The 23,198-nt window shown below is 27.7% G+C and overlaps 2 protein-coding genes across 2 annotated transcripts; both read left to right on the plus strand.

Moving 5' to 3' along the window:
- Positions 1–422: 422 nt before the first annotated feature.
- sno (Protein strawberry notch) lies at positions 423–14,479 on the plus strand. The gene is made up of 24 exons (XM_089227134.1): positions 423–792; positions 1,141–1,234; positions 2,711–2,845; positions 3,459–3,629; positions 3,712–3,956; positions 4,571–4,667; positions 4,723–5,108; positions 5,171–5,332; positions 5,418–5,659; positions 5,731–5,884; positions 7,498–7,658; positions 7,722–7,841; positions 8,235–8,401; positions 8,468–8,656; positions 8,729–8,988; positions 9,056–9,155; positions 10,082–10,359; positions 10,432–10,603; positions 11,562–11,786; positions 11,850–12,037; positions 12,096–12,230; positions 12,368–12,489; positions 12,553–12,746; positions 12,828–14,479. Exons 1-24 carry the CDS (start codon positions 772–774, stop codon positions 12,917–12,919), a joined length of 4,110 nt encoding a protein of 1,369 aa, XP_089083260.1. The 5' UTR covers positions 423–771; the 3' UTR covers positions 12,920–14,479.
- A 1,022-nt stretch (positions 14,480–15,501) lies between these two features.
- Positions 15,502–19,563, plus strand: unc-45 (unc-45 myosin chaperone). Its single transcript, XM_015520044.2, has 2 exons — positions 15,502–16,962; positions 17,049–19,563. The coding sequence occupies exons 1-2, from the start codon at positions 15,702–15,704 to the stop codon at positions 18,563–18,565; spliced, it is 2,778 nt and encodes a 925-aa protein (XP_015375530.2). The 5' UTR covers positions 15,502–15,701; the 3' UTR covers positions 18,566–19,563.
- The last annotated feature ends 3,635 nt before the right edge of the window (positions 19,564–23,198 follow it).

The raw sequence follows: 23,198 nt of genomic DNA on the forward strand, positions 1-23,198 counted from the left end.
TTTCGGATTAACCGAATAAAATTTATAGAATCGATGGGCAATGATCAAAGTTTATTTTTCTCGTAGTACCGGGCAAACCGAATCTTTGATAATAATAATTTTTTGTCTAAAGAGACGATTTTCACGTTTTTCTTGAACATTTCCCGCGGCAACAATTACATTCTTATCGTTCAGTTCATTAGGACAATTTTCTCAGGAGCTTTAAACGCGTGCCGTAACACACACACACATGATACATTTATCCATATTTCATATTTAAATGTATTAAATACGTCATGTACAATAATTGAACGCCTGTATTGCACAGTAATATTGTGCGCGGCTGCAGCTGTCGGCGGGCGTCGTATTATTCGCAGCATCTGGCAGCCTGCGTTGTTTTTCTCTTTCCGGCAAAACTATTGTATTGATTCTAACCTGTATTCTTTTGTCCCGCAACCGAATAAGTTGAAGTTTATATTATTTTTCCCCGGGAGCCCCCGAATTTCGTAAACATCACAACAACAACAACAATCGCGGTTCTCGCCGTACAAACGAACGCGACGTGCGCATCGCAACTCGTTTCCCCGGCCACAGTCGCCCGGTTTGTACCGCTCGTGGCTAGACACAAAGTTCCCCGTACCGTCCCAGGGCGGTTCCACCAATAAGCTTGCAGCCGGATTTTTTTATTATGATCCACCGCGGATAATCAATACTTGCCGACGCCGACGCCGCCGAAATCTCGTACTCTGGCCACCCCTCCGTGAATCATTGCCAGCCGCGTCTCCGTGCCCTATGGACCCGTCCGATAAAATGGTTAGTAAATGCTGTCCACGAATTTGCTGGCCGACTCGCGAGTACGTTTTGCCCTTAGGCCGGCCAGCGAAAGTTAGGTTTTTGCGCGCACGTATGTCCGCCGTCCACAGCGACGGCTGATAAACGCTACTGCGCCGCATTATTATGGTACTCTAAGATTATAAGTTGCATTTCACTGTACCACCTAAGTTTTTTAAGCGGAATGTCCATATATATTTTACCCATAATATAATCTTGTAATTCCATGCTTTTTGTGTTAGTAATTCCCCATTAGTCACATACCTTTGCCGCCAATTCTACACTAAATAGGTTCAACTAAAATACTGAAATACAAAATTGCTTTTCTAGGCGTCCAAAGACACGATTGTGAAAGCTGAGAAAAATCCAGATTCCGGAAGTGATTTTGATGATGACGATGATCCTGACAAAACTGAAGTTCCGGGTAATTAAATTACATCGCAACATCCCTGGATGCTCAATTCCTTTTATTTTTTTATTTCTACATGTCAATAAAACAATTTTAAAATTTCCTTATTATTTTATTATTTATGAAACTTCTCCCTGTATGTTTATTGGATTTAGGTATAACATCCTTCTTATCAAAACAGTTATAATAATAATAGAAAATTATTAATTGAAACACAAAATCAAAATATGTGATAGTGTTTGTGCATATTTAAGCTATTTAACATAATCACAAATAATAATAATTCTTGCCTATAATTAAGAGTAGAAGAATAGTTTGATATGATACCTGTCAAAATATAAAATAAAACTATAAAGTTGCCTTTAATCTAATTTTTATTCATCAACATGTTTTGATTCTATTACCTTGCTTCATCTTTTTTGACACTTGTTTGTTTTTTATTAAACAACATTGAAACACGAGCACCACATCTTAAAATTTGATTCCTTTGACTGAATTTTTCTGTTTGATTTAATTATCTTTAGAACATTAAATTCTTTAATAGTTCATATTTTCATTACTTCATTTTATTTTTCTGTTATTGTCAATAATAATTTTGATATTATAATCATTTTTAATGATCTTTAGTAGATACTACTACAACAAAATATTTAGGTACCTAGCTTATCAATAAACATTTTAAAGTTAAATTAATTTTATTTTAAACATGATTCATTTTAATAGCTGAAAAAAATACTTATCATCATAACTTTTTTTACTTTGTAATTTTTTGTATTGTAAATTGTTTTGAAACTGAAATATTATATTGGCTTACTTTCTTGATTCTTAATAGTGTTAACTAATATGTGAGCCATTAATTAATGAGAATAAGAAAGTCAGTGTATTCTATATAATTCTATTTTTATTGTTTATGATCATAAAAGTAATATATACAAATTAACTTGAAAAAATATTGATAAAAAATAATAGCAGTTTAATTTTATGGTATTTTTTTTTAGCGGCTAATAATAGTACAAAAAATATAAAATTTATTTTTTAAAAGAGCTATAATCTACTTATTATTCAATTATAATGAAGTACACATTTTTATTATACATTTATAAAAATGCAATGAATTATTAATACTATGCACTTTTTAATAAATTTATTTACTTTTTTGTTACATATTCAAGATTATTTGTAATTGTATTATATCATTAGGGAATAATGATAAACTTATAATATCAAGTAAAAATATATTTAGTTATCTATAAAATAAATTATCTATTGAATGTCTTAAGTATATACTAGTACCCTTTTATATAGGGCAAAATAAAATATATTGATACTCAGAAGTATAATAACAATGGATTGGAAATTAACTTAAATACAAATTAGTATAAATTATGAAATATCTACTATGATATTACTATTTATTGATTGTAAAAATAAACATATACAATTATAATATGTTATACATTTTATAAACAAAAGATTTTATTTTATCATCAGGTGGAGGAAAAGACTTGGCAACTGCAGCAACTATTAAATCAACATTTGTGGATGAAAAACCGCCTAGTACCAGTATTAATACTAATTTAGCCAAACCTTTAGAACCAACATCTAAAATGAATACAAATAATATGGGTAATGATTAGTTATTTACAATTACAATTGTGTGTTGCAGATGTTTTTCATATATTAAAATTAAAATGCATCCTTAATTAAGTTAAAAATGTATTCATTTTACATATTTTATGTTATGGTTCAACTGTTTAAGAGTAAAATTGTTACATTATTTTATTTTGTGACTTTTTAATGATTAGTTATTTTGTTAATCATTAATACTTGAATCAATTTTTTTTTTTGATTATGTAGTTTTTCCAGTTACATAAAAAAAAAAATTATATGAAGGAACAATAAAATAAAATGTTTTAATATGGTTAAGTACATTATTTAAAAAAATTTTCACTTTTAAATTCTTTTTTTTATATTTTTAAAAATAAAAAAATACTTAAATTCTGATAGTTTAATTCATCATACAAAAACCTTTGGTAACATTTTACAAATAAAGTTAATTCATGTTTTTTTTAAATTTAGTTTATGGATTTTATTATGAAATGTTTTATCATTATTATTTTCATTGTTTTTCTTATACTTCACAATACATTTTTAGTTCTGAGAAAAATATTGAAATTCTATTATTTATTATATTATTCCCATATTCAAATTATAACTTTGTATAAACCATTTATTTTAGGCTATGCAAAAAATATGGGTGGTATGAACAATTGGATGGGTGCCATGATGGGAAATCCTTTCATGAATTTGGCACAAGGCTCTTCAAATATGAATAATATGATGTTCCCTCAAAATATGGCTTATCCAGGAATGATGCCTCCTAATATAAATCAAGCTCAATTTTTACAAGGTATTTTAAATTAGAATATAGTATACAATATTTTTATTTTATATTCTAATAAGTATTATTTATCATAACTTTTTATAATTAGGTATGGGCAGTGGTGGTTCAGCTGGAATGATGGATGGCAACGCTGCTACAAATTTTCTTTTACAAGCATTAATGAGTAATGGTGGCAATAATGCTGCTTTGATATCACAACTACTAAGTTCAGGAGGACCTGCTGCATCTATGCTGTTACAAAATATTATGCAACAACCATTTACTCAACAAAGTTTTCCAATGGGGCCTAAAAATGTATCTCCATATTGGTTCAATCAAACAATGAATAATAAAGTAATTAATGTTTTAAATTAAAAAAAAAAAAAACTACTAGATCATTCATTTAATATTTTAAATACTATAAATTACATTTAATATATTAATTAATTATATGTGATTCAGCTCTGTGTTGATAGGCAAGAATTTGTTTTGGCATACTTGAGAATAATTCATGAGTATAGGGAATATTTAGATTGTTTAGAATGTTTTGTTAATTATTATAAAAAAGTGCTAATTTATTTTATTTTTGAAATCATGTCAACATCTGTGACATCATTTTCCCTGTAGAAGTTAAAAATTATTGTTGTTAATTTTAATACTGCAGTATCCAAAAAAATATTTTATTAACTATTTCTTTTTATATATAATTTAGACTTATTAGTTAACGGATTAACCACTGGAATTTTTAAAAATGTATTCTTTGGTTTGATTTTATAAAATAGAGTTATATCATGCAGGAAAAAAGTTAATTAATTATTATTATAATTAATCTTTAAAGATATTCATATATATTGTATATCTAAAATAACAAATTAGAAGCTCAGAGGAAGGCTAAAAATGTTTGAACTTTAAATTAATTTTATTAATCATTGATGGTTTCAATAATACTTTTCTGTCACATATTATAGATGTCTAGTGGTGGGCGTACTGGAGAAGATGAAGAAGAAAATGAGGATGAGGATATGGGAGTTGCTGAGACATATGCTGATTATATGCCTTCCAAATGTAAATACTATTAATTGAACCAATTACTAATAAATAATAATCATGATATTTTTAGTAAAACTTGGTAAGAAACATCCTGATCCAGTAGTGGAAACAGCGTCATTATCTAGTGTTGAACCTGCGGATGTAAAATATGAATTATCAATTCCAATGGATACCATTAATTCTGGATCTCTTTCGGCTCTTCAGCTAGAAGCTATCACTTATACTTGCCAACAACATGAACATATTTTACCTGATGGTTCAAGAGCTGGTTTTCTTATTGGTGATGGTGCTGGTGTTGGTAAAGGTCGAACAATTGCTGGTTTAATTTTTGAGAACTTTGTAAAAGGTCGGAAGAAAGCCATTTGGGTGTCAGTATCTAATGACTTAAAATTTGATGCTGAACGAGATTTGGCAGATATTGGAACAACAAATATTAAAGTGTATTCTTTGAATAAGGTACTTTATTTATTTTTTTAGATTATTTTATTACTTATATTATATTCTTATATTGTTTGTAGTTTAAATATGCCAAAATTAATAGTCCAACAAATGGTAATGTATCTAGAGGAGTTATATTTTCTACTTATTCAGCTCTTATTGGTGAATCAAGTGGTGGCGGTAAATACAAAAGTCGCTTGAAACAATTGTTGAATTGGTGTGGTGATGATTTTGATGGAGTTGTATCCTTTAAAATATTTTTGTTTTTTTATCATAATGCATATCAAATTTATATAAACATATTTTTTCCTTAATTGTAAAAAAAAGATTGTTTTTGATGAGTGTCACCGTGCTAAAAACCTTTGTCCAACTGGTTCTACAAAACCTACAAAAACTGGATTAACAGTACTTGAGCTTCAAAATAAATTACCCAATGCTCGAGTAGTTTATGCATCAGCTACTGGTGCTTCAGAACCTCGAAATATGGCTTATATGGTGCGTTTAGGTATGTGGGGACAAGGGACAACATTTCCAGAGTTTCTTGATTTTATTAATGCGGTTGAAAAACGGTAATTAATTTTATTCCTAACAATTAGTTTTAATATTAATTAACTGTTCTGATAATTATAATTTTTTTCAGTGGTGTCGGTGCTATGGAAATAGTTGCAATGGATATGAAGCTTAGAGGCATGTATATAGCTAGACAATTAAGCTTTCATGGTGTATCTTTTAAAATTGATGAAGTACCGTTATCACCAGAGTTTACTAACATTTATGATAATGCTGTTAAATTGGTAAGTTAAAAATAAATTTTAATTTAATTTTGTATGTGTATATTTATTAACAACACTAAACTGCATTATGCACTTTATATTACAATATGTATTTAAATTTTTTGGCTTTAGTTCTGTATATTATTTATAATAATTTACCTATAAAGAATCTCTATTTAATTCAATTACTGTAAGAAAAAATATTGATATGTTTCTCTACTCTTCACATTTGTAATAATTGACTAGTGGAATTTTTGTTTTAACACATAATAGCGATTTCCTCCTTAAATACCAAAAATTAATTATAAATTCAAAATTCAAAAAATAAAAAAAATTGTTCTACTGTACATTAGTTTTTGAGCTCCCATTGACATTGAATAGAAAGTCTTGTAATGTACTTGGCAAAAGTATTCAATTACTTTTTAAGCACTCATGTACGTATTTTAAGAAACATTTGAAATAAGTATTTTGAATAAATTCTTTTTAGTTAATATTTTTTGATGTGCACTTTCCCTCTATCACTATCCCTCGAAATAATTGGATATAGAGTGAATTGGTAAATCCAATGTCACAAAATAGTTAAACCGAAGTTGTACACACAATTGTTCAACTCAGTAGCTTAAGTATATATAACCATGGTGACATGTTGTGTGTAATGTAAATTTGATACTTTTTAAATGTTGTAAATCATTTATCATAAAACGCTCTGATATTAAAATTATTAAGCTTGTTAATTACTTCACTCATGAGGCAACCTACATTTTTTTAACATGCGCAAGTTGTCAGACTTATGTTAAAAAAATCAACAAGATACAAAATCTCAGATTTTTTCTATTTGAATTTTGGTTGTGTAAATAAAAGAAAAATTTAGAAACTATGAATTATACCCAAAGATATGTTATGGTTTTTAGTTCATCACCTGTGTTTAAAGTATTAGGTAATATTTGAATTTTTAAATTTTTGGGTGGTTCCTGGTAAAAAATTGGATTACAGAATTCAAAAGCTTAAATAGTTCTGAAAATTTGTATACTGATAATTTTAGTAATATTTAATGTTCTAATTTATATTATAGTACATTAAAATATTTAATATCGCCAAATTCCAATTTTAAACTCTTGAAATAAAACTATTCAAAACTTATGAGCAATATTTTATTATATTTTCAACCACAAACCAATTTTATATCATACAAGTGTCAAACCTCTAGTAAAAACTAAAAGAAGTAGTAAACTTTAAATAGCCTAAAGCTCTAAAAGCTGCTAATAAATGCAAACATAAATTTGTTATTTTTATAATATACCAATTTTTTCAGTGTTTCCTGATAATTTTATTATTTATTGGCTGCTCTATACCTCCTGATTCTACCTAAGAACTAACTAGATCTAATTTGGCTACCAGTACCAGAAACCCTCATATCAAAGATTGAATCATTTTCACAGACTAAACGAACTAATTGTTTAGAATCTAAAATTCAAAAACCCAAATTAATTTAAAAAAATTGTACTTACAATACTTTCAGTATTGTATGCTTCTATAGTCATTTCAGATCTAATCATAAAAATATAAAAAAAATATGCTCATGTTAAAAGCTTTATAGTATGTTATTTATTTATTTTATATATACATATTTTTAGTGGGTGGATGCAATGCATATGTTTCAAGAAGCAGCTGAATTAATTGATGCAGAGAATCGCATGAGAAAAACTATGTGGGGTCAATTTTGGTCCTCACATCAAAGATTCTTCAAATATTTGTGTATTGCAGCAAAAGTTAAACATGCAGTAGATGTGGCTAGGTATGTAATGTATCTAAGAATTTATTAGCTTAATTATGATTTATATTTTTATTTATTTTATAGAGAAGCAATAAAACATGGAAAATGTGTAATAATTGGATTACAATCTACTGGGGAAGCAAGAACTCTTGAACAACTTGAAAAAGATGATGGAGAATTAACTGATTTTGTATCCACTGCAAAGTAAACAATAATTTTTTAAAACAAGATATTTCTATACTCTGTATAATATAAGTGTAACCTTAGGTTACCTCTGATCAATTCACGGAGCTCCTCTTTAAATCTATTTTGGTCATCTTTAATTTTCTTTCCTGTCATTCGGCTGTTTCTGTTTTTATTTTATTACCTGAGTTAATATTACAAAATAATAGCTTTATGGATGTTGTAAAAACAAATTAAGTGAAGCTTTTCGAGAGTACAGCACTTATTGCATTTTTACTCAATTGCACCCATTAGTTGTAGTTTACCCACTTCCTGGGTGATGCACAGAAGTCCGCCACATAAGGTTACTCTTATTTTAGTTAACAAATTTTTGTTCAAGTTAAAACTTATGTAAATTTATATAAATGTTTTTAGAGGTGTTCTACAGTCTTTAGTTGAAAAACATTTTCCGGCCCCAGATCGTAATAGAATAAAAAAACTATTAGGAAATGTTGGTATTGAATTAAAACATTCCAAACATCATAATGGTGATTCTCAAGGACCTAGTAGCTCAAGTGGAATTGGAGAAAAAAGAAAATCAGGTATTTATTTATTTAGGTATAAATATATTATTTCTATGATTTTAACCTTAATAATATAAACACTAGGCCGGCAATCATCTTCAAGACATGTAAAACGTGCCAAAGATTCTAGTGATTCTGATTCAAAATCAGATAATGATGATTCAGATTTTAAAATGTCAGAGTCTGAGTCTGAAATTAGTGAAGAACATAGTGATGATTCTGAAGCAAGTAGTGACTTTAATCCATTTGGTGAAGATGATACTGACAGTGACGGTAAGTTAATTATTATTAATTATAATTGTTACTTTTATGTTAATAATTTAGTCAAATACAATTTTAAATTAGAACCTTGGACAGCGGGTAGAGCTAAAAAACGTAAAAATAAAGTTCCTGCTAAAAAAAAACAAACAGCAAAAGACAAAATCCATCAAATTGTATTAAAGTCAAGCATGGCTAATAATAGCCATCAGAAAGATGCTATTGACCGTGCTTGTAGTATGAAAGAAGAATTAATGGAAAGGATTGAAAGATTAGGAGATAAATTACCACCAAATACTCTTGATCAGCTAATTGATGAACTTGGTGGGCCTGAAAATGTGGCTGAAGTAAGTAGTTACAAACATTATTTTATTGGTTACCAGATTTTCAAATTATAAAAATGTATAAAATTAGATGACTGGAAGAAAAGGTAGAGTCGTTCAAACAGATGGAGGAATACAGTATGAATCTCGTTCTGAAGTAGACGCACCTTTGGAAACATTAAATGTTATTGGTAAATATTTTTATTTATATCAAGTAGTTTATTACTATTTATGGAAAAAAAATAATAAACAGTTAACTTCATAAAACAACTTATATTTAATATAAAATAGAAGTATACAAAACAAATTAAATTTATACTCGCCATACTTCCTTTATATTATGTATTAATCTTTTTCTTATAGTTGAATTATTAAATAATTGATTCATACTGTTTGTTATTTGTGTAGTATTAATATTATGAGAAATATGTTTTGTTGTCACACTGTGTGGTGCACATGTTAAATTTTTGTTATAATAATTTATTAAATTTTAGTATATGTATTTATGCATGACATTTTATGCATAATATGTATCTAAAGTCACTGTCAGACGCATGACCATAACTGCTACGGTTTTTATGTTCAATAAATAAATAAAAAAGAAAAACAAGTATCTAGTAACTACCTATAGTAGTATAAGTATAAAGGGTTAGCCTAACCTGACCTACCTTCAAAGTGCACAGTTTATCAAAATTGTGAAAATAAATTATTAAATTTATTTTATTTATGCATTATACATATTCTTATACATACACCTAATTAGAATCTCTAGTTTTATTTTAATCTTAAATTGTATGTCATTGAATGAATATCTAGAGTTGTAGTAGTAGTTGGACATAGAAAAAATATTTAAGTCGATTTAAAGTACTTTTTTATACTCTATTAGAATCCAATACAACTACTCAAGTGCTTGACTAACTCGACTCTTAAACATAGAAAAAATATTTTTTAATCTGTAAATATATCTCCAATGTTACTGTTACCAGTATGAATTAAAGGAAGTTCAGAATCAAAATTATTATTTTTTTAATACAATTGAATGCTTGACTTAACATATTATAAAAAAAAAATACCAATATTGCTGAAATTATATGTTGTCTATTTCAATTTAAAAAAGAAAAACAAAGGTTTATGGATGGTGAAAAAGATGTAGCTATCATATCAGAAGCTGCCAGTTCTGGTATATCTTTACAAAGTGATCGAAGAGCTCGAAATCAACGCCGTAGAGTACACATCACCTTAGAATTACCTTGGAGTGCTGATAGGGCTATTCAGCAATTTGGTCGTTCTCATCGTTCTAACCAAGTTAATGCTCCAGAATATATTTTCCTAATATCAGATTTAGCCGGGGAAAGGCGTTTTGCATCTATAGTGGCCAAACGATTAGAAAGTCTTGTGAGTATAAATTTAAAAAAGCAGTTTATATTTTAGTTACATTGATTCACATTTATTGTCCCAATAATTTAGGGTGCTCTTACTCATGGTGATCGAAGAGCAACTGAAACGCGAGATTTATCAAAATTTAATATTGATAATAAATATGGCCGTGCTGCTTTAGAAACCACAATGAAAACAATTATTGGTTATGAGAGTCCTATAGTACCGCCCCCAGAAGATTATAATGGACACTTTTTTGAAGGTAATAATAGTTAAAAATTATTAAATGTGAGTTACTACTTACTAAATGTTGATAGACCACTATTATTTAACATTTTGAGATTTTCAATAGTGTTAATTATCATGCTTATTCTATTTTTTTATTGTTATATACTGTTTTCATATTTTATATTTAATTGAAACCAATTGATTTTAAAATGAAAAATTAGTTTTTTTTTTTTTATTTAATATAATAAAATGTTTCAGCATATTACATGCTATTACAAGTTTTACAATTATTGTTTAATTTTACATGATATAATGTTGTGTTGGTTGATTATATAATAGGTATAGATATTTTTAATTAATATAATGTTAAAAGGAAAGGAGATAAGATATTATGTTAATTAATTAATTTTAATGTGGATAAGGTTATGGAATAATAGTGCTATTAGCTGTAAGTGCATTTAAGACTGATGAAAGAAGGGAGATAAGGGGACTAATTAGTGAGTTTAAATTTGATATAAAACTTGAGAGAGTGTCGGTGATTTTGAGTTCCGTGTGTGAATTTTGATAATTTTTGGTAGCTTCAGCGTAAGATTTGGTCTTTTGGTAGGGGTTGGAATCGGAGCCCTTGACTGGGTGGACAGTTTTTTTGTAAAAAATTAGTTAACATATATAAAAAAAAAAATTTATTTTTGTAAGAGTGAAATCTTGTTAATAAGATTAGCTCAAAACTATTTACTTTTTTTCATATTCATTTATTCATTATTGTCTTCAAATTTAATATATTACTGTGACCTGATTCTCAGATTACAGCAGAAACCGTTTATTTATTACTTATATGGTAGATTGCAGTTATTTGTATAAACCTTAGGTACTATGGCTTATAAATTTTGCACATGACATATATATTTTACCATTGTCCTCAAATCTTTTTAATTATTTAACTTAACTTAATTTAGTTAAAAATAAAAATAAAAATTGTTTTATTCCTCCAGATGTCGGTGGTGCTCTTGTAGGCGTTGGTATGATTATCAATAATGAAGCCAGTCCTGGTAACTTAACGTTAGACAAGGATTACAACAACATAAGCAAGTTCCTAAATCGTATCCTTGGTATGCCAGTTGAGCTTCAAAACAGACTGTTTAAATATTTTACTGACGTACTACACCATATTATTACACAAGCAAAAAAAGCTGGGCGATTTGATTTGGGAATTTTGGGTATGTAACCAACCATTTTTATTATTTTAATAATTTTTTTCACGTTTGGATTATTTTTTTTAGATTTGGGTACTGCTGGTGAAAACGTTAAACGAGTAAAAATGTATACGTTCCTTAGAAAGCATGCCACTGGTCAAGCTACTACTGAACTCCATATTGTACATGTTGAAAGAGGTATGAGTTGGGATGAATCTGTAGAAAGGTTTAATGAAGCCAAAGCACCTACTGAAGGATATTATCTTTCACATCAGGTAAGAGTTGATTTATATTCTTATTAATTGCTCTTCCAATACATTATATATATTTTAGATAAGAAACAATAAAAGTACTGCAGTACTTGCTTTGTTGGCTGATAATAGTGCTAATAAAAAAGGAGAAACTACAAAAACACCCTCAAAAAAGGACATAATGTTCACTATATTCCGTCCAAACACAGGATTACAGGTAAGATTAATAAATAATAAATAAATTCAAATCACAAATATTCATAATAATATTTACAAATATTTTCAATAAACTTTCCATTGAATTTGTTTAAGTTTTAAGTATCTATAATTGTGACATTTTTGTTATTTATTTAGTTAAGGCAAGAGTCACTGAGTGAACTTGAAAAGAAATATTTTAAAGTAGAGTTGTCTAAAGCAGAAAAGCACTGGAAGGAACAATATGATTCATCTGAAACTGTTTGTTCACATGCCTATTGGTAGTTACACATTTATGAATATTTTAAATAATACAATTTCTATAACATTATAACTTTGTCTAGGCGTGGCAACTGTAAACTTGTTACAGTTGGTCAAGATTGTGAAGTTGGTTTAAGGCGTCGTACTTACAATGTTTTGTCTGGATCAGTGCTGAGTGTATGGAGTAGAATAGAAAATGTGTTTTTAGCTCGGACAGGTTCACATCACAAGATGCAAGTTGTTAGGTTAAAGACTGCTGAAGGATTAAAAATAGTTGGTATGTAACTTTTATGTTTCTTATGTCTCAAATTTTGATATATCAAAGTATTTGAATTAAATAATATTTAACACATTATAGGCACGTTGATACCTAAATCATGTGTTGAAGCATTAAAACAAGATCTAGGTTCAGATGCAGAAAAGACAGAAGAACACATTTCTAATTTATAAGTAAAACGTAAAATTGTGTAAACTAGAATGATTTTAATTTAGATACTCTACTTTCTATGGAGTTATGGTGATCTAATTTCAAGGATGTATTGAAATTCCTGAATCATAATATCTAAGACTAATCCTTAATTGGAATTGATGCTTTAGTTTATCAGATATTTTTCTGAAATTTGACGGAACTGATGACAACATTTTATTGATTAAAAATGTTTAATTTTTTATGAAAAAAAAAATAAAGCTGAAAAAAACATAAAAGTCATCCTTGTCAATATAACAATTCACAGATAATTTTTTATATATATAATTTATACTATAAAATATTGTATTCTCTAATGTGAATATTTTAAATCCTACCACCATATAATATATATTTTCTTTTGTAGTTTATATTTTCCTTAACCTAGTCTCTTTTATATCTTTATCCTCTAGCACATAACTATAATACTACTTAAATTACTACTTTAGTGTTGAAACAAGCATATTGATTTTCTAAATTTAAAAACTTAATTTTTGATTATAATGAATTATCAGAACAAATTATATTTTGGTGTGACAACAAACACCTAATTTATAATATATAACAGTATTTTCTATCACTATGCTTGCAAAATATAACATTTTCCCTTTTTTTAGCGTGGTAGACTGGTATTTTATTAGTTTATTATATTGTTTATATTTATAAATACTAATAACATTTTATCATTTTAACTGTAAGAAATACTAAGTAAATTAATTAATGATTATAATTGTTAATTTATAGTTTTTACTTTTTAAGAGTGCAGATACTTGGTTTTCAATGTAAATTACATTGTGCATACATTTTAAAACGCTAAAGCATAATGAAAAGGAAGTTTTTATAATTTGTTAATTAGAATCGAAAATTAATTTATAAGATTTAAAGATCTATTCATCATTATAATTAAATTATTTTAAAATTAGATTTCTCAGGAATTTAAATTCTTGTGAAATATTCTCCGATTTTATACTTATATTTTTTGTTACTGAATTTAGAACATAAATTTTAACATGTATCATCTCAATAGTATTAAGGTAGTTTGATAATATTGTTAAGTAAATAACAATAAGTTTGTAAATAACTTGATTGTAAGTTAGTTTGTAGGTAAATTTTATGTAGTCTTATAGTATTTCCCTTTTACTTCAAGAGCAATGTGTCTTGTTATGATTTTTATAGTTACCTCAACAATGATCAGATGGTATCGTATTTTTAAATATTTTTTTAATTTTATTCCTAATGAATGACTTGAAAGGACTCGCGTTTTTTTTTAAATATTTAACTTAAGACATTTGAAAATATTACTAGTAATTGGTGTAATTTAATAAAGCAAATGGTTTAAGAAAAAAATATCCAGTAGTAATTTTATGTCTTGATTTAGTTTTTTATAATATTATGTAGTAGATATTTATAAAATGTTCATATTTATTATCTAACAATAGTGATGTGTTTGGAAATACATTAAATGTTGATAAATGATTGTAATCTAATAAAACTTAACATTTTATACTTGGGTAAATTTTAATAAAATTTCTATTATTGCTGAATTCATCAACTTTTTTAGGTAGTTTACCCCCTATTATTTAAAAAAAATATCCTAGCCACTTAAAAAAAAAAAACAGCTATAGGCTGAAGAGAATCATATTTGAATGTATATAAATCATAGAAAATATACTTAATTTAATTATAATTATTTGAACGATGAAATGGCAATTAATGAAAAGACTAATTTTTATTTTATTTTTATTTACAACAATGAAATTTAGTATCGTAAATGCTAAGAAGGATGACTGTCATTTGAGCTCAACCTTGCAAAAAATTGACTTGCACTTTACCGCTGCATAGGAAAATATTCTGGCGCAGTGCCTATTTCGTTCACCAAGTTAATTTTGATATTTAAGTGAATTGGCCTATTATACAATTTAAAGAAGATTATAATTGATATTAGTTTTCAGTACCTAACTTATGACGTTTTTGAAACTGTTCATTTTTAGCTATGAATTTTTATTTGAATTAATTTAATTTTGTTGTTATGGAAATGTAGGTATATAGTGCGAATCTAGTGCTCATATAATATAATAGATAATGCATATAGGTAGGTGGTAGCGCTAGATTTGCACGTTGTACATTTATCCCCGCACGACTCCACATGACCAGTGATTTAGCTTTTGATTTCAAATTTTAGACTTTCTATTATAAAATTGTAATATATCTTAGTTTGAAGCAAACTATTTGCTAATATTATGCTGTTTATGTTTAGTGCTTAAATTTAAGTCTATGTGGTCGTGACATATATAGTAGCGAATACTAGCAATACCACCTACCGAAGATTATAAAATTACTATGACATCGTACATCAAGCCCGATCAAGGGGTCCCCGTTTTGATAAATTAACTATCAGGTGCAAATTTAAGCATCTTAATTCTTAATATAAGTAATGTAATGTTAAATCGTAATACATTTGTCGGCTTGTCGCTGACAAATCATAATATCATATTAATTGTAATCAAATTATTTTGTAGTTTATTTATAAGTGATAAGATCTATTACACAACAACTGATAAGAGCGTTAAAAATATAATGTTTAGAATTCCAGAATCTTCTATTGAATTCTAAACTAAAGAGCTCGTTCAAAATTTTCATTCTTGGCTCTCTTCCAGATATTTCAATTTATATAAAGCTCATGCATCTGCCTTTTACTTTTTTAAATCTGAACGAATCGTTTTTGATCAGTTTACGTTTTAAATCTTTAAGCAGGTGCAGTGTACAATGTCTGAAGACGCAAATCTGTTGAAAGAACAAGGCAATGTGGCATTTAAGGCTGAAAACTGGTTAAAAGCTTTGCAATGTTACACTTCTGCGTTGGATCTGTTGAAAGAAAACACTCGGGATAAATCGATTTTATATAAAAATCGGGCTGCTGTGTACAATAAATTGGGTGAGTTTGAAAATGCAATCCGTGATTGTAGTGCATCATTGGATATAGTTGCAAATGATCCGAAAGCATTGTTCCGCCGTTGTTGTGCTTATGAACAGCTTGGAAAGTATGAAGAAGCATACATAGATGCTAAGCAATGTTTGTTGTCTGATCCTTCAAATAAAGAAATACAGCCCGTCTTGTCTAGATTGCATCCAATTGTACAAGAGAAGGTGAGAGAAAATGCTCAACTTTCTAATAAAATTGAAAGCATGTTTAAATATGCTTTTAAAATTGAAGAGAGTTTAGAAAAACGTACTACAGCTATTAAAAATTTATTAGTTTTATCTAAAGAATCAAGTAGTGGATGTAATGGTTTGTTAAAATCTGGTATCGTTAACAAAATTAAAGGTTTGTTGAAGAATGATCAAAATACTGAAGTACGAATAAATGCCTTGAGAATATTTGGTCAACTGTGCAAAAATGATGAAACTCGTACCAAGCAAGTTTTGGTTGAACTTGGTGTTCCTTGGTTTATAGATGCGTTAAATACTGAAAATCAAAATGAAATAAACGGTGTTACATTTATTATACAGGAAGCACTGAATAGTTTAACAGGCATGTCAAACACATTAGATAGCTCGCCAAACGAAGAAAAATGCACAAAGAATTCAAAAGAAATAGATGCTATTCTGACTTGTTTAGTGTGTTCCGTGGACCGTCATTCTATCAATAAGTTTGCGAGAGATTCCATTATAGAAATATTGACAAGAAATGTTCATTTCAACAATATAAATTGGGCTGAACGTTTAATTGATATGAAAGGATTACAGAGATTGTTAAAAGTAGCTGCTGAACTCATTGAAACTCGGTATGAATCAAAAATGGAAATCTCTGAATACTCGCATACTAACGTATCAGTTTGCTTGTCAAAAATATATGACAACATGATCTGTGATAAATCCCGAGAGAAATATATAAATGCTGTTGATGAGTTCCTCAAGGAAATGCTTCTAGACCCAGATATAGAATCTAAAGTCAGAGCTATATCAACCATTACAGTATTGCTCATGGGTCCAATAGATGTTGGAAATTCAATTATATCGAGAGATGGTACATTTAAAATATTTAATAAATTAATCTTATAATTTATGTTGGTGCACCTATTCCAAGTATTAATATTTTTTTTTTTTTTGTAGGCATTATTGAAATGATTCTCACAATGGCTACAACAAATGATAAAGTACAGCAAAAGATTGCATGTGAATGTATTATTGCTGCTACATCAAAGAAAAGTAAGATTACACCAATTGTGAAACAAGGTACCCAAATACTTAAAAATCTATACAAGAGTGGTGATGATGATATACGCATTCGTGCATTGGTTGGGTTATGCAAACTTGGCAGTAGTGGTGGAAGTGATGCTTCTATCCGTCCATTCTCGGAAGGCTCTACTCTTAAATTAGCCGAAGCTTGTCGAAGATTTTTAATACATCCAGATACCAATCCAGATACAAAAAGATGGGCTGTAGAAGGGTTATCTTATTTAACACTAGATGCAGAGGTTAAAGAAAAGTTAATTGATGATCAAGCAGCATTGGTAGCCATTATGGGGTTAGCTAAATCAGAAAAAACATCAGCGATGTATGCTCTAGTATCAATATTTGTCAATTTGTGTAATGCATATGAAAAACAAGAGGTTATTCCAGAAATGATTGAACTTGCCAAGTTTTCTAAATGTCATGTACCAGAAGACCATGAACTAGATGATATTGATTTTGTCAATAAAAGAATTACATTGTTATGTAAATATGGTGTTATCACAGTTCTTGTACAACTGTCAAAAACAGAAAGTTCAAATATTAAAGAACTTATTTCGCGATTATTCAATGCTATTTGTGTATTACCAGAAACAAGGGGTGAAGTAGCTAAATTGGGAGGTTTAAAATCTCTCTTGGAACTTGCTCATTCAGGTACACCCAAAGGCAAAAGACAGGCTTCTCAAGCTCTAGCCAGAATAGGAATTTCCATCAATCCAGAAGTATCGTTTAAAGAACAACGTTGCCTAGAAGCTATACGGCCATTCCTTGGTTTATTACATCCAGACTGTTCAGCATTAGAGAACTTTGAGGCAATGATGGCACTTTGTAACATGGCATCTGTGAATGAAAGGGTGCGGAAAAAAATATTAGATACTGGTGGTCTACAGCTCATTGAGAGTTATTTATTTGAAGAACACCAAATGCTCAGGAGAGCATCTGCCCAATGTTTTACCAATCTTATGATGTCTCATGATGTCATCAAAATAATTGAGGGTGAAAATGACAAATTAAAAATGTTATTCTTGTTATGTGAAGAAGAAGACGAAGATACAGCATTAGCTGCTGCTGGAGCAGTTGCAATAGCTGTGTCAAATAGTGTACCTTGCTGTCAGAAATTAATGAAGTTTAACAATTGGGAAGAATCTTTAAAGGCCTTATTAGCTCATCCCAATAATGCAATGCAGCATAGAGCCTTGGTGATTGCACATAGTTTAATAGGTACAGACAAAGATATTGCAGAAAAAATTTTTGCCACCGAAATTATGGAAGTATTAATGGCACTGTCAATAATGGAAGATGAAAAGAAAAAAGATATTAGAGAAATGGCCAATAAATGTTTGAAGTTAGCTGAAAGCTTAAAACTTATAAAAAAAGCTGATTTTGAAGAAGAATAAATGTTTGAATCAGATTATAATATATATCTTCAAATATCATTACATAAACTACCTATGAAATTCGAACATTTATATTTTTTTTCACTTGAAAACTTAACTGTGTTCTGAACAAAACAGATTGCCACTATGCATCCAATTTCTTGTTAAAATGAGTAAATTATATATAAATTATATTATTTTTGTTTTTAGTTTCATATGATTTTATGTGTATTTATTTATTTAAAACACTATGTATATTTGTTGTGGAAAAAAATATTTTTCCTTCATTATTTTAAAATTTGAATCATGAAAATTTCCCTTTTGACTGTTTTTGGTGTAGTTGGTCATCTTCCTCTAATACGGTTTTTGATGCAAACATTTTCCCCATATTTTCAAAATGTATTATTTATTATTAAATTGTTTGTCTTCATATTAAAAATTAAACATTTAAAAAATAGGTAAGCAGAAAATGTTGGCATCAAAAAATTGGGAAGATGTCTTCCTACACCGAAAAACGTTAGAGGGAAAATGTCCATTTACCTTAAAATTTACAGTACAATATTGTCATTTATCTATTATTATAATATTTTAATTTAGCATTATGAGTATTTCAAGTATAAGTGTATAACTAATTGAATTAAATGTTTACAGGGTATACAACAAGAATAGTTTTTATATAATGTATTACATCTTAATGAAAAGTATTATTTGATTTATTTTTATACTCGATGTTTAAATATAATATGAAACACTGCCTTCTAGTCATATAAAATTAATTACATTTTGATCTATACATAACTTATTTTATAAATTTATGAAAATATTAACATTAAATTATATTTTAGTATTAATATTTATTGATTTGTATCAGTGTATTACTTATAGAAATTTTTTTTTTTTGATATTTAAAATGTTAGATTTTAATTGTTCTTAAATTATCCTAACACAATTAATTATTGATGAGAATCGTATTAAAATAAATTAATCTTTATTGGTATTTTTACTAGTACTAATTGATAGATAGTATTATTTTTTTCTTATACCTATATAAAAATGTTGAAAATGAATCATAGGCAGGTAAACATATTAAAACGTTTTTCAGAATTAAATAAGGGGCAATTGTAAGCTTCAAGTTTTTCAGTAAAAATGATTGCCATCCAAATTTGTGCCAAAAAAAGTAATACACCCTGATCTTGGCATATATAATTAATAATTATTTCATAATATGTTTGTGATCCATTTAGCATTACATAGAGAACTCATTGTCCTTCAAAAATTATTTTGTTTTATTTTCATTTTCATATTATAAAAAGTATAGTAATTGATTGTGGTAGAATTAAATTGTTTTCATTTTTATTTTAATTTATGCGATTTAAATATAAATATTTCTACAATAAGTGCAATAGAGGTACACATAAAAGAGCTTGGTTGCCTTGTTGATTGAAGAAATTATTCAATAATAGTAGGTACTCCAAGGCGTGTGTATTAGTGATGGTTAGTCGTTGTTGACCAGTCACCTAGGATTATATATTTGTATGGGAAGAAAGGTTTTGGATGACAGGGAAACTTTCTAGTAGCGTTGGAAATGTTTGGATTCTATTTATATTTGAGTCTGGCTGATCCTCAGAGTCGAATTCTGTAGGACCAGATAGGTTTGAGGAATAGCTTAAAAATAAGAATTTTGTTATGTCGTGTAACATATGTTTGGTGGAGCCTTGAAGGTAAAGCCATCTTTGACGATTTTTGAGGGCTAGTCGTTATTGTGTATGTGTACAGTCCACGACCTATGTGAGACGGCATTATAGGTAGAAACCTGGGTAACAAATGTTTTGAGCAGTTGTGAGGGGTTGAGGTTAGTTGTTGAGTAAGATAAGGGGGCAGTTTGTGAGTCTTCGTTGATTTTGAATCCCCAATCTTTGTTCCACACCATATGATTATTTAATAATATATAAACACCTACGTGTTTTATTATTTTTTGATTGAATTATGCCATGCTTCTTAAATATTATTTATCAACAATATCAAGCCGAGTTTACAATTGGTATTTTTCATTAGGTACCTACCTTAAATTTTCGGGCCGAAACGCCAAGTTTAAAGGCAGGTAAATAGGTAATCGCTGACAGTTTACAGTTGCCCGAATATGGTTCATTGGAAGAACTGCACTTGGCTTAAATAAAATGTTAAAATTATATAAATACAGATATTATACATTTATACTATTTCATTACTCATTGGTCATTATTCATTAGTCATTACTCATGAGTCATTACTCATTACTCATTTCGATATTTTGTACTTAGAAAATAGTTATGAAAATAAATATCTGAAAATTATATTATTTGTGCAAACGATTTTTTTATAGCTCAAACGTTTTAACTTTATCAGTTTTTCAAGTGACAATAATATATTAATAATTACTGTACCTTTTATTATAATATTTCTTCAATCTTCACGTTGTTCAGTATTTATTGTGTTATGTTTTGAACGGTAGTCAGAAAAAAAAGCCACGGGAAAATAATCCATAGAAATAAAAGCCACGGAAAAAGAAGTCAAATTACAATAATTAAATTTACCTATAACCATTAAAATTAAAGTATTAAATTAGGTATTATTTAAAAATTGTTTACACATTATTGCCATTATTGGTCAAATATATTAATAATAATATTATAATTAAATATATAAAAAAATAAAATCTAAAGTATTATTCAAAATTTTTAAACATTGGTCTTATTGTATATATATAATTATTAATACACAGGTTATACCTATGTTAATTAATTTATAATTTTTACCCCTGTTGATCATACTGTATTGCCCGTATTCATATATAAAAATAAAATTGTTAATATTATAATCTACATTGAATAAAAATCACATAATATTTGTGGATATTATCTTGAAATTAGTTGATTTATGTCTTACACCCTAGAAATGTAGTATAATGTATAATATACTTTGGTAAACGGAAAAAAAGTCGCACGGAAAAAAAGTCTCCAAATTAATATTTTATTTAAATTCAGTCTTTTATCATATAGGTATTTATATAGGTATTCATAGCCCATAGGTAATACATGTTACATATTTTTTTTTGAAAATAATTCTAGGATTAAAAACTATCGTAGATAAGTATTTATATACATAATTAGGTACATTTTAAATTTATTTAAAATAATATAATATTATAATATCTTAAACATGTAATAATATTATTTAAAAATATAAAAATGCATTTGTTCAGATATGCACCCCTCGCAAAATAATAAAAAATTGAATAAAATATAATTAAAAAAATGTAATTATTCAGATATAAAAGATCTCTTTCTTATATTTTGACCTATTTGCTTTAAAAACTTAGGAATATCTGCAGATTTGTCTTCATCAAAACGTTGACATAACATGTTTAATCGAACTTCTAATTCAGCCAATGCCATTCTTGCCTTGTGATATTATACTATTATATTATTTTCAGATCTTTATATTTGAATAATTCCATTTTTAAATAATAATATAATATTATATGTTTAAGATATTATATTATTTTCAATAAATTTAAAATGTACCTAATTATGTATATAAATACTTATCTACGATAAAATATTAATTTGGAGACTTTTTTCCTAATATCATATACTTTGTACAGGATAATTCTTTTTTAAATGTACATGTTACAGTATGAACTACATGCTATCTTGAAATTAATTAATTAATGTATATTTTTAATTTAAATTTTTTGTTTAATAAAATTAATACATTCATCGCTGTTTAGAATCTAAAATATATTTATTACTATGAATAATGAATAATAACATATAACCTGTGTATTATAATTATATATAATATATACAATATTACCAATAATATGTAAACATTTTTTAAATAATACCTAATTTAATACTTTAATTTTAATTGTTATATATTTAATTATTGTAATTTAACTTTTTTTTCCGTGGCTTTTTTTCTGTGGATTTTTTTCCTGGCTTTATTTTCCGTGGCTTTTTTTATTCTACATTCGTTTTGAACCTAATGTTAATTTTCAAATATTCAGTTGCAATGAACATCATGATTGATGTGATAATGATTTTATTAACGAATTCTCAGTATTTCAAGACTATTATGTTAATTAAATTTAGACAAAATGCAGTTATAGTAGGTGACTATAGTCTTTAGCAGGGGTGGGCAACTGGCGGCCCGCGAGCCTTTTTTATCTGGCCCGCGCTACATTTTCAAATTGCATTAGGTATAGGTATACAATTTTAAACTTTATCGTCTATACTCTATAATCTATAATGTCTAGTATAGTGTCTTAGATCATATACACTAGATATACACATATGATCTAAGTATAGTGTATACTCTATCTTATCGATATAATAATTGTTATCTGGTATTGAACATTGTTAAATGTATAAATGTCACAATATAGTTATAGTAGGTTAGTATATTTTTTTTTTTTTGCTTTCTATGCTCTGGCCCGCTATATTTTAAATTTTTAAAAATTGGCCCTATAGTAACTGTGAGTTGCCCATCCCTGGTCTATAGGTAGGTATTTTTAAGTGCAGTCATGTTGATCATATTATTATGTAGTCGAGTACTCGAGTGTAATTGACAATCAGCCATCAGCCATCATTAAATACAATTGTAAAATAATTAT

This window comes from Diuraphis noxia, unplaced genomic scaffold (genome assembly GCF_037042655.1).
Source record: "Diuraphis noxia isolate RWA-SAM2 unplaced genomic scaffold, SU_Dnox_SAM2 contig0004, whole genome shotgun sequence".
NCBI classification, from domain to species: domain Eukaryota; kingdom Metazoa; phylum Arthropoda; class Insecta; order Hemiptera; family Aphididae; genus Diuraphis; species Diuraphis noxia.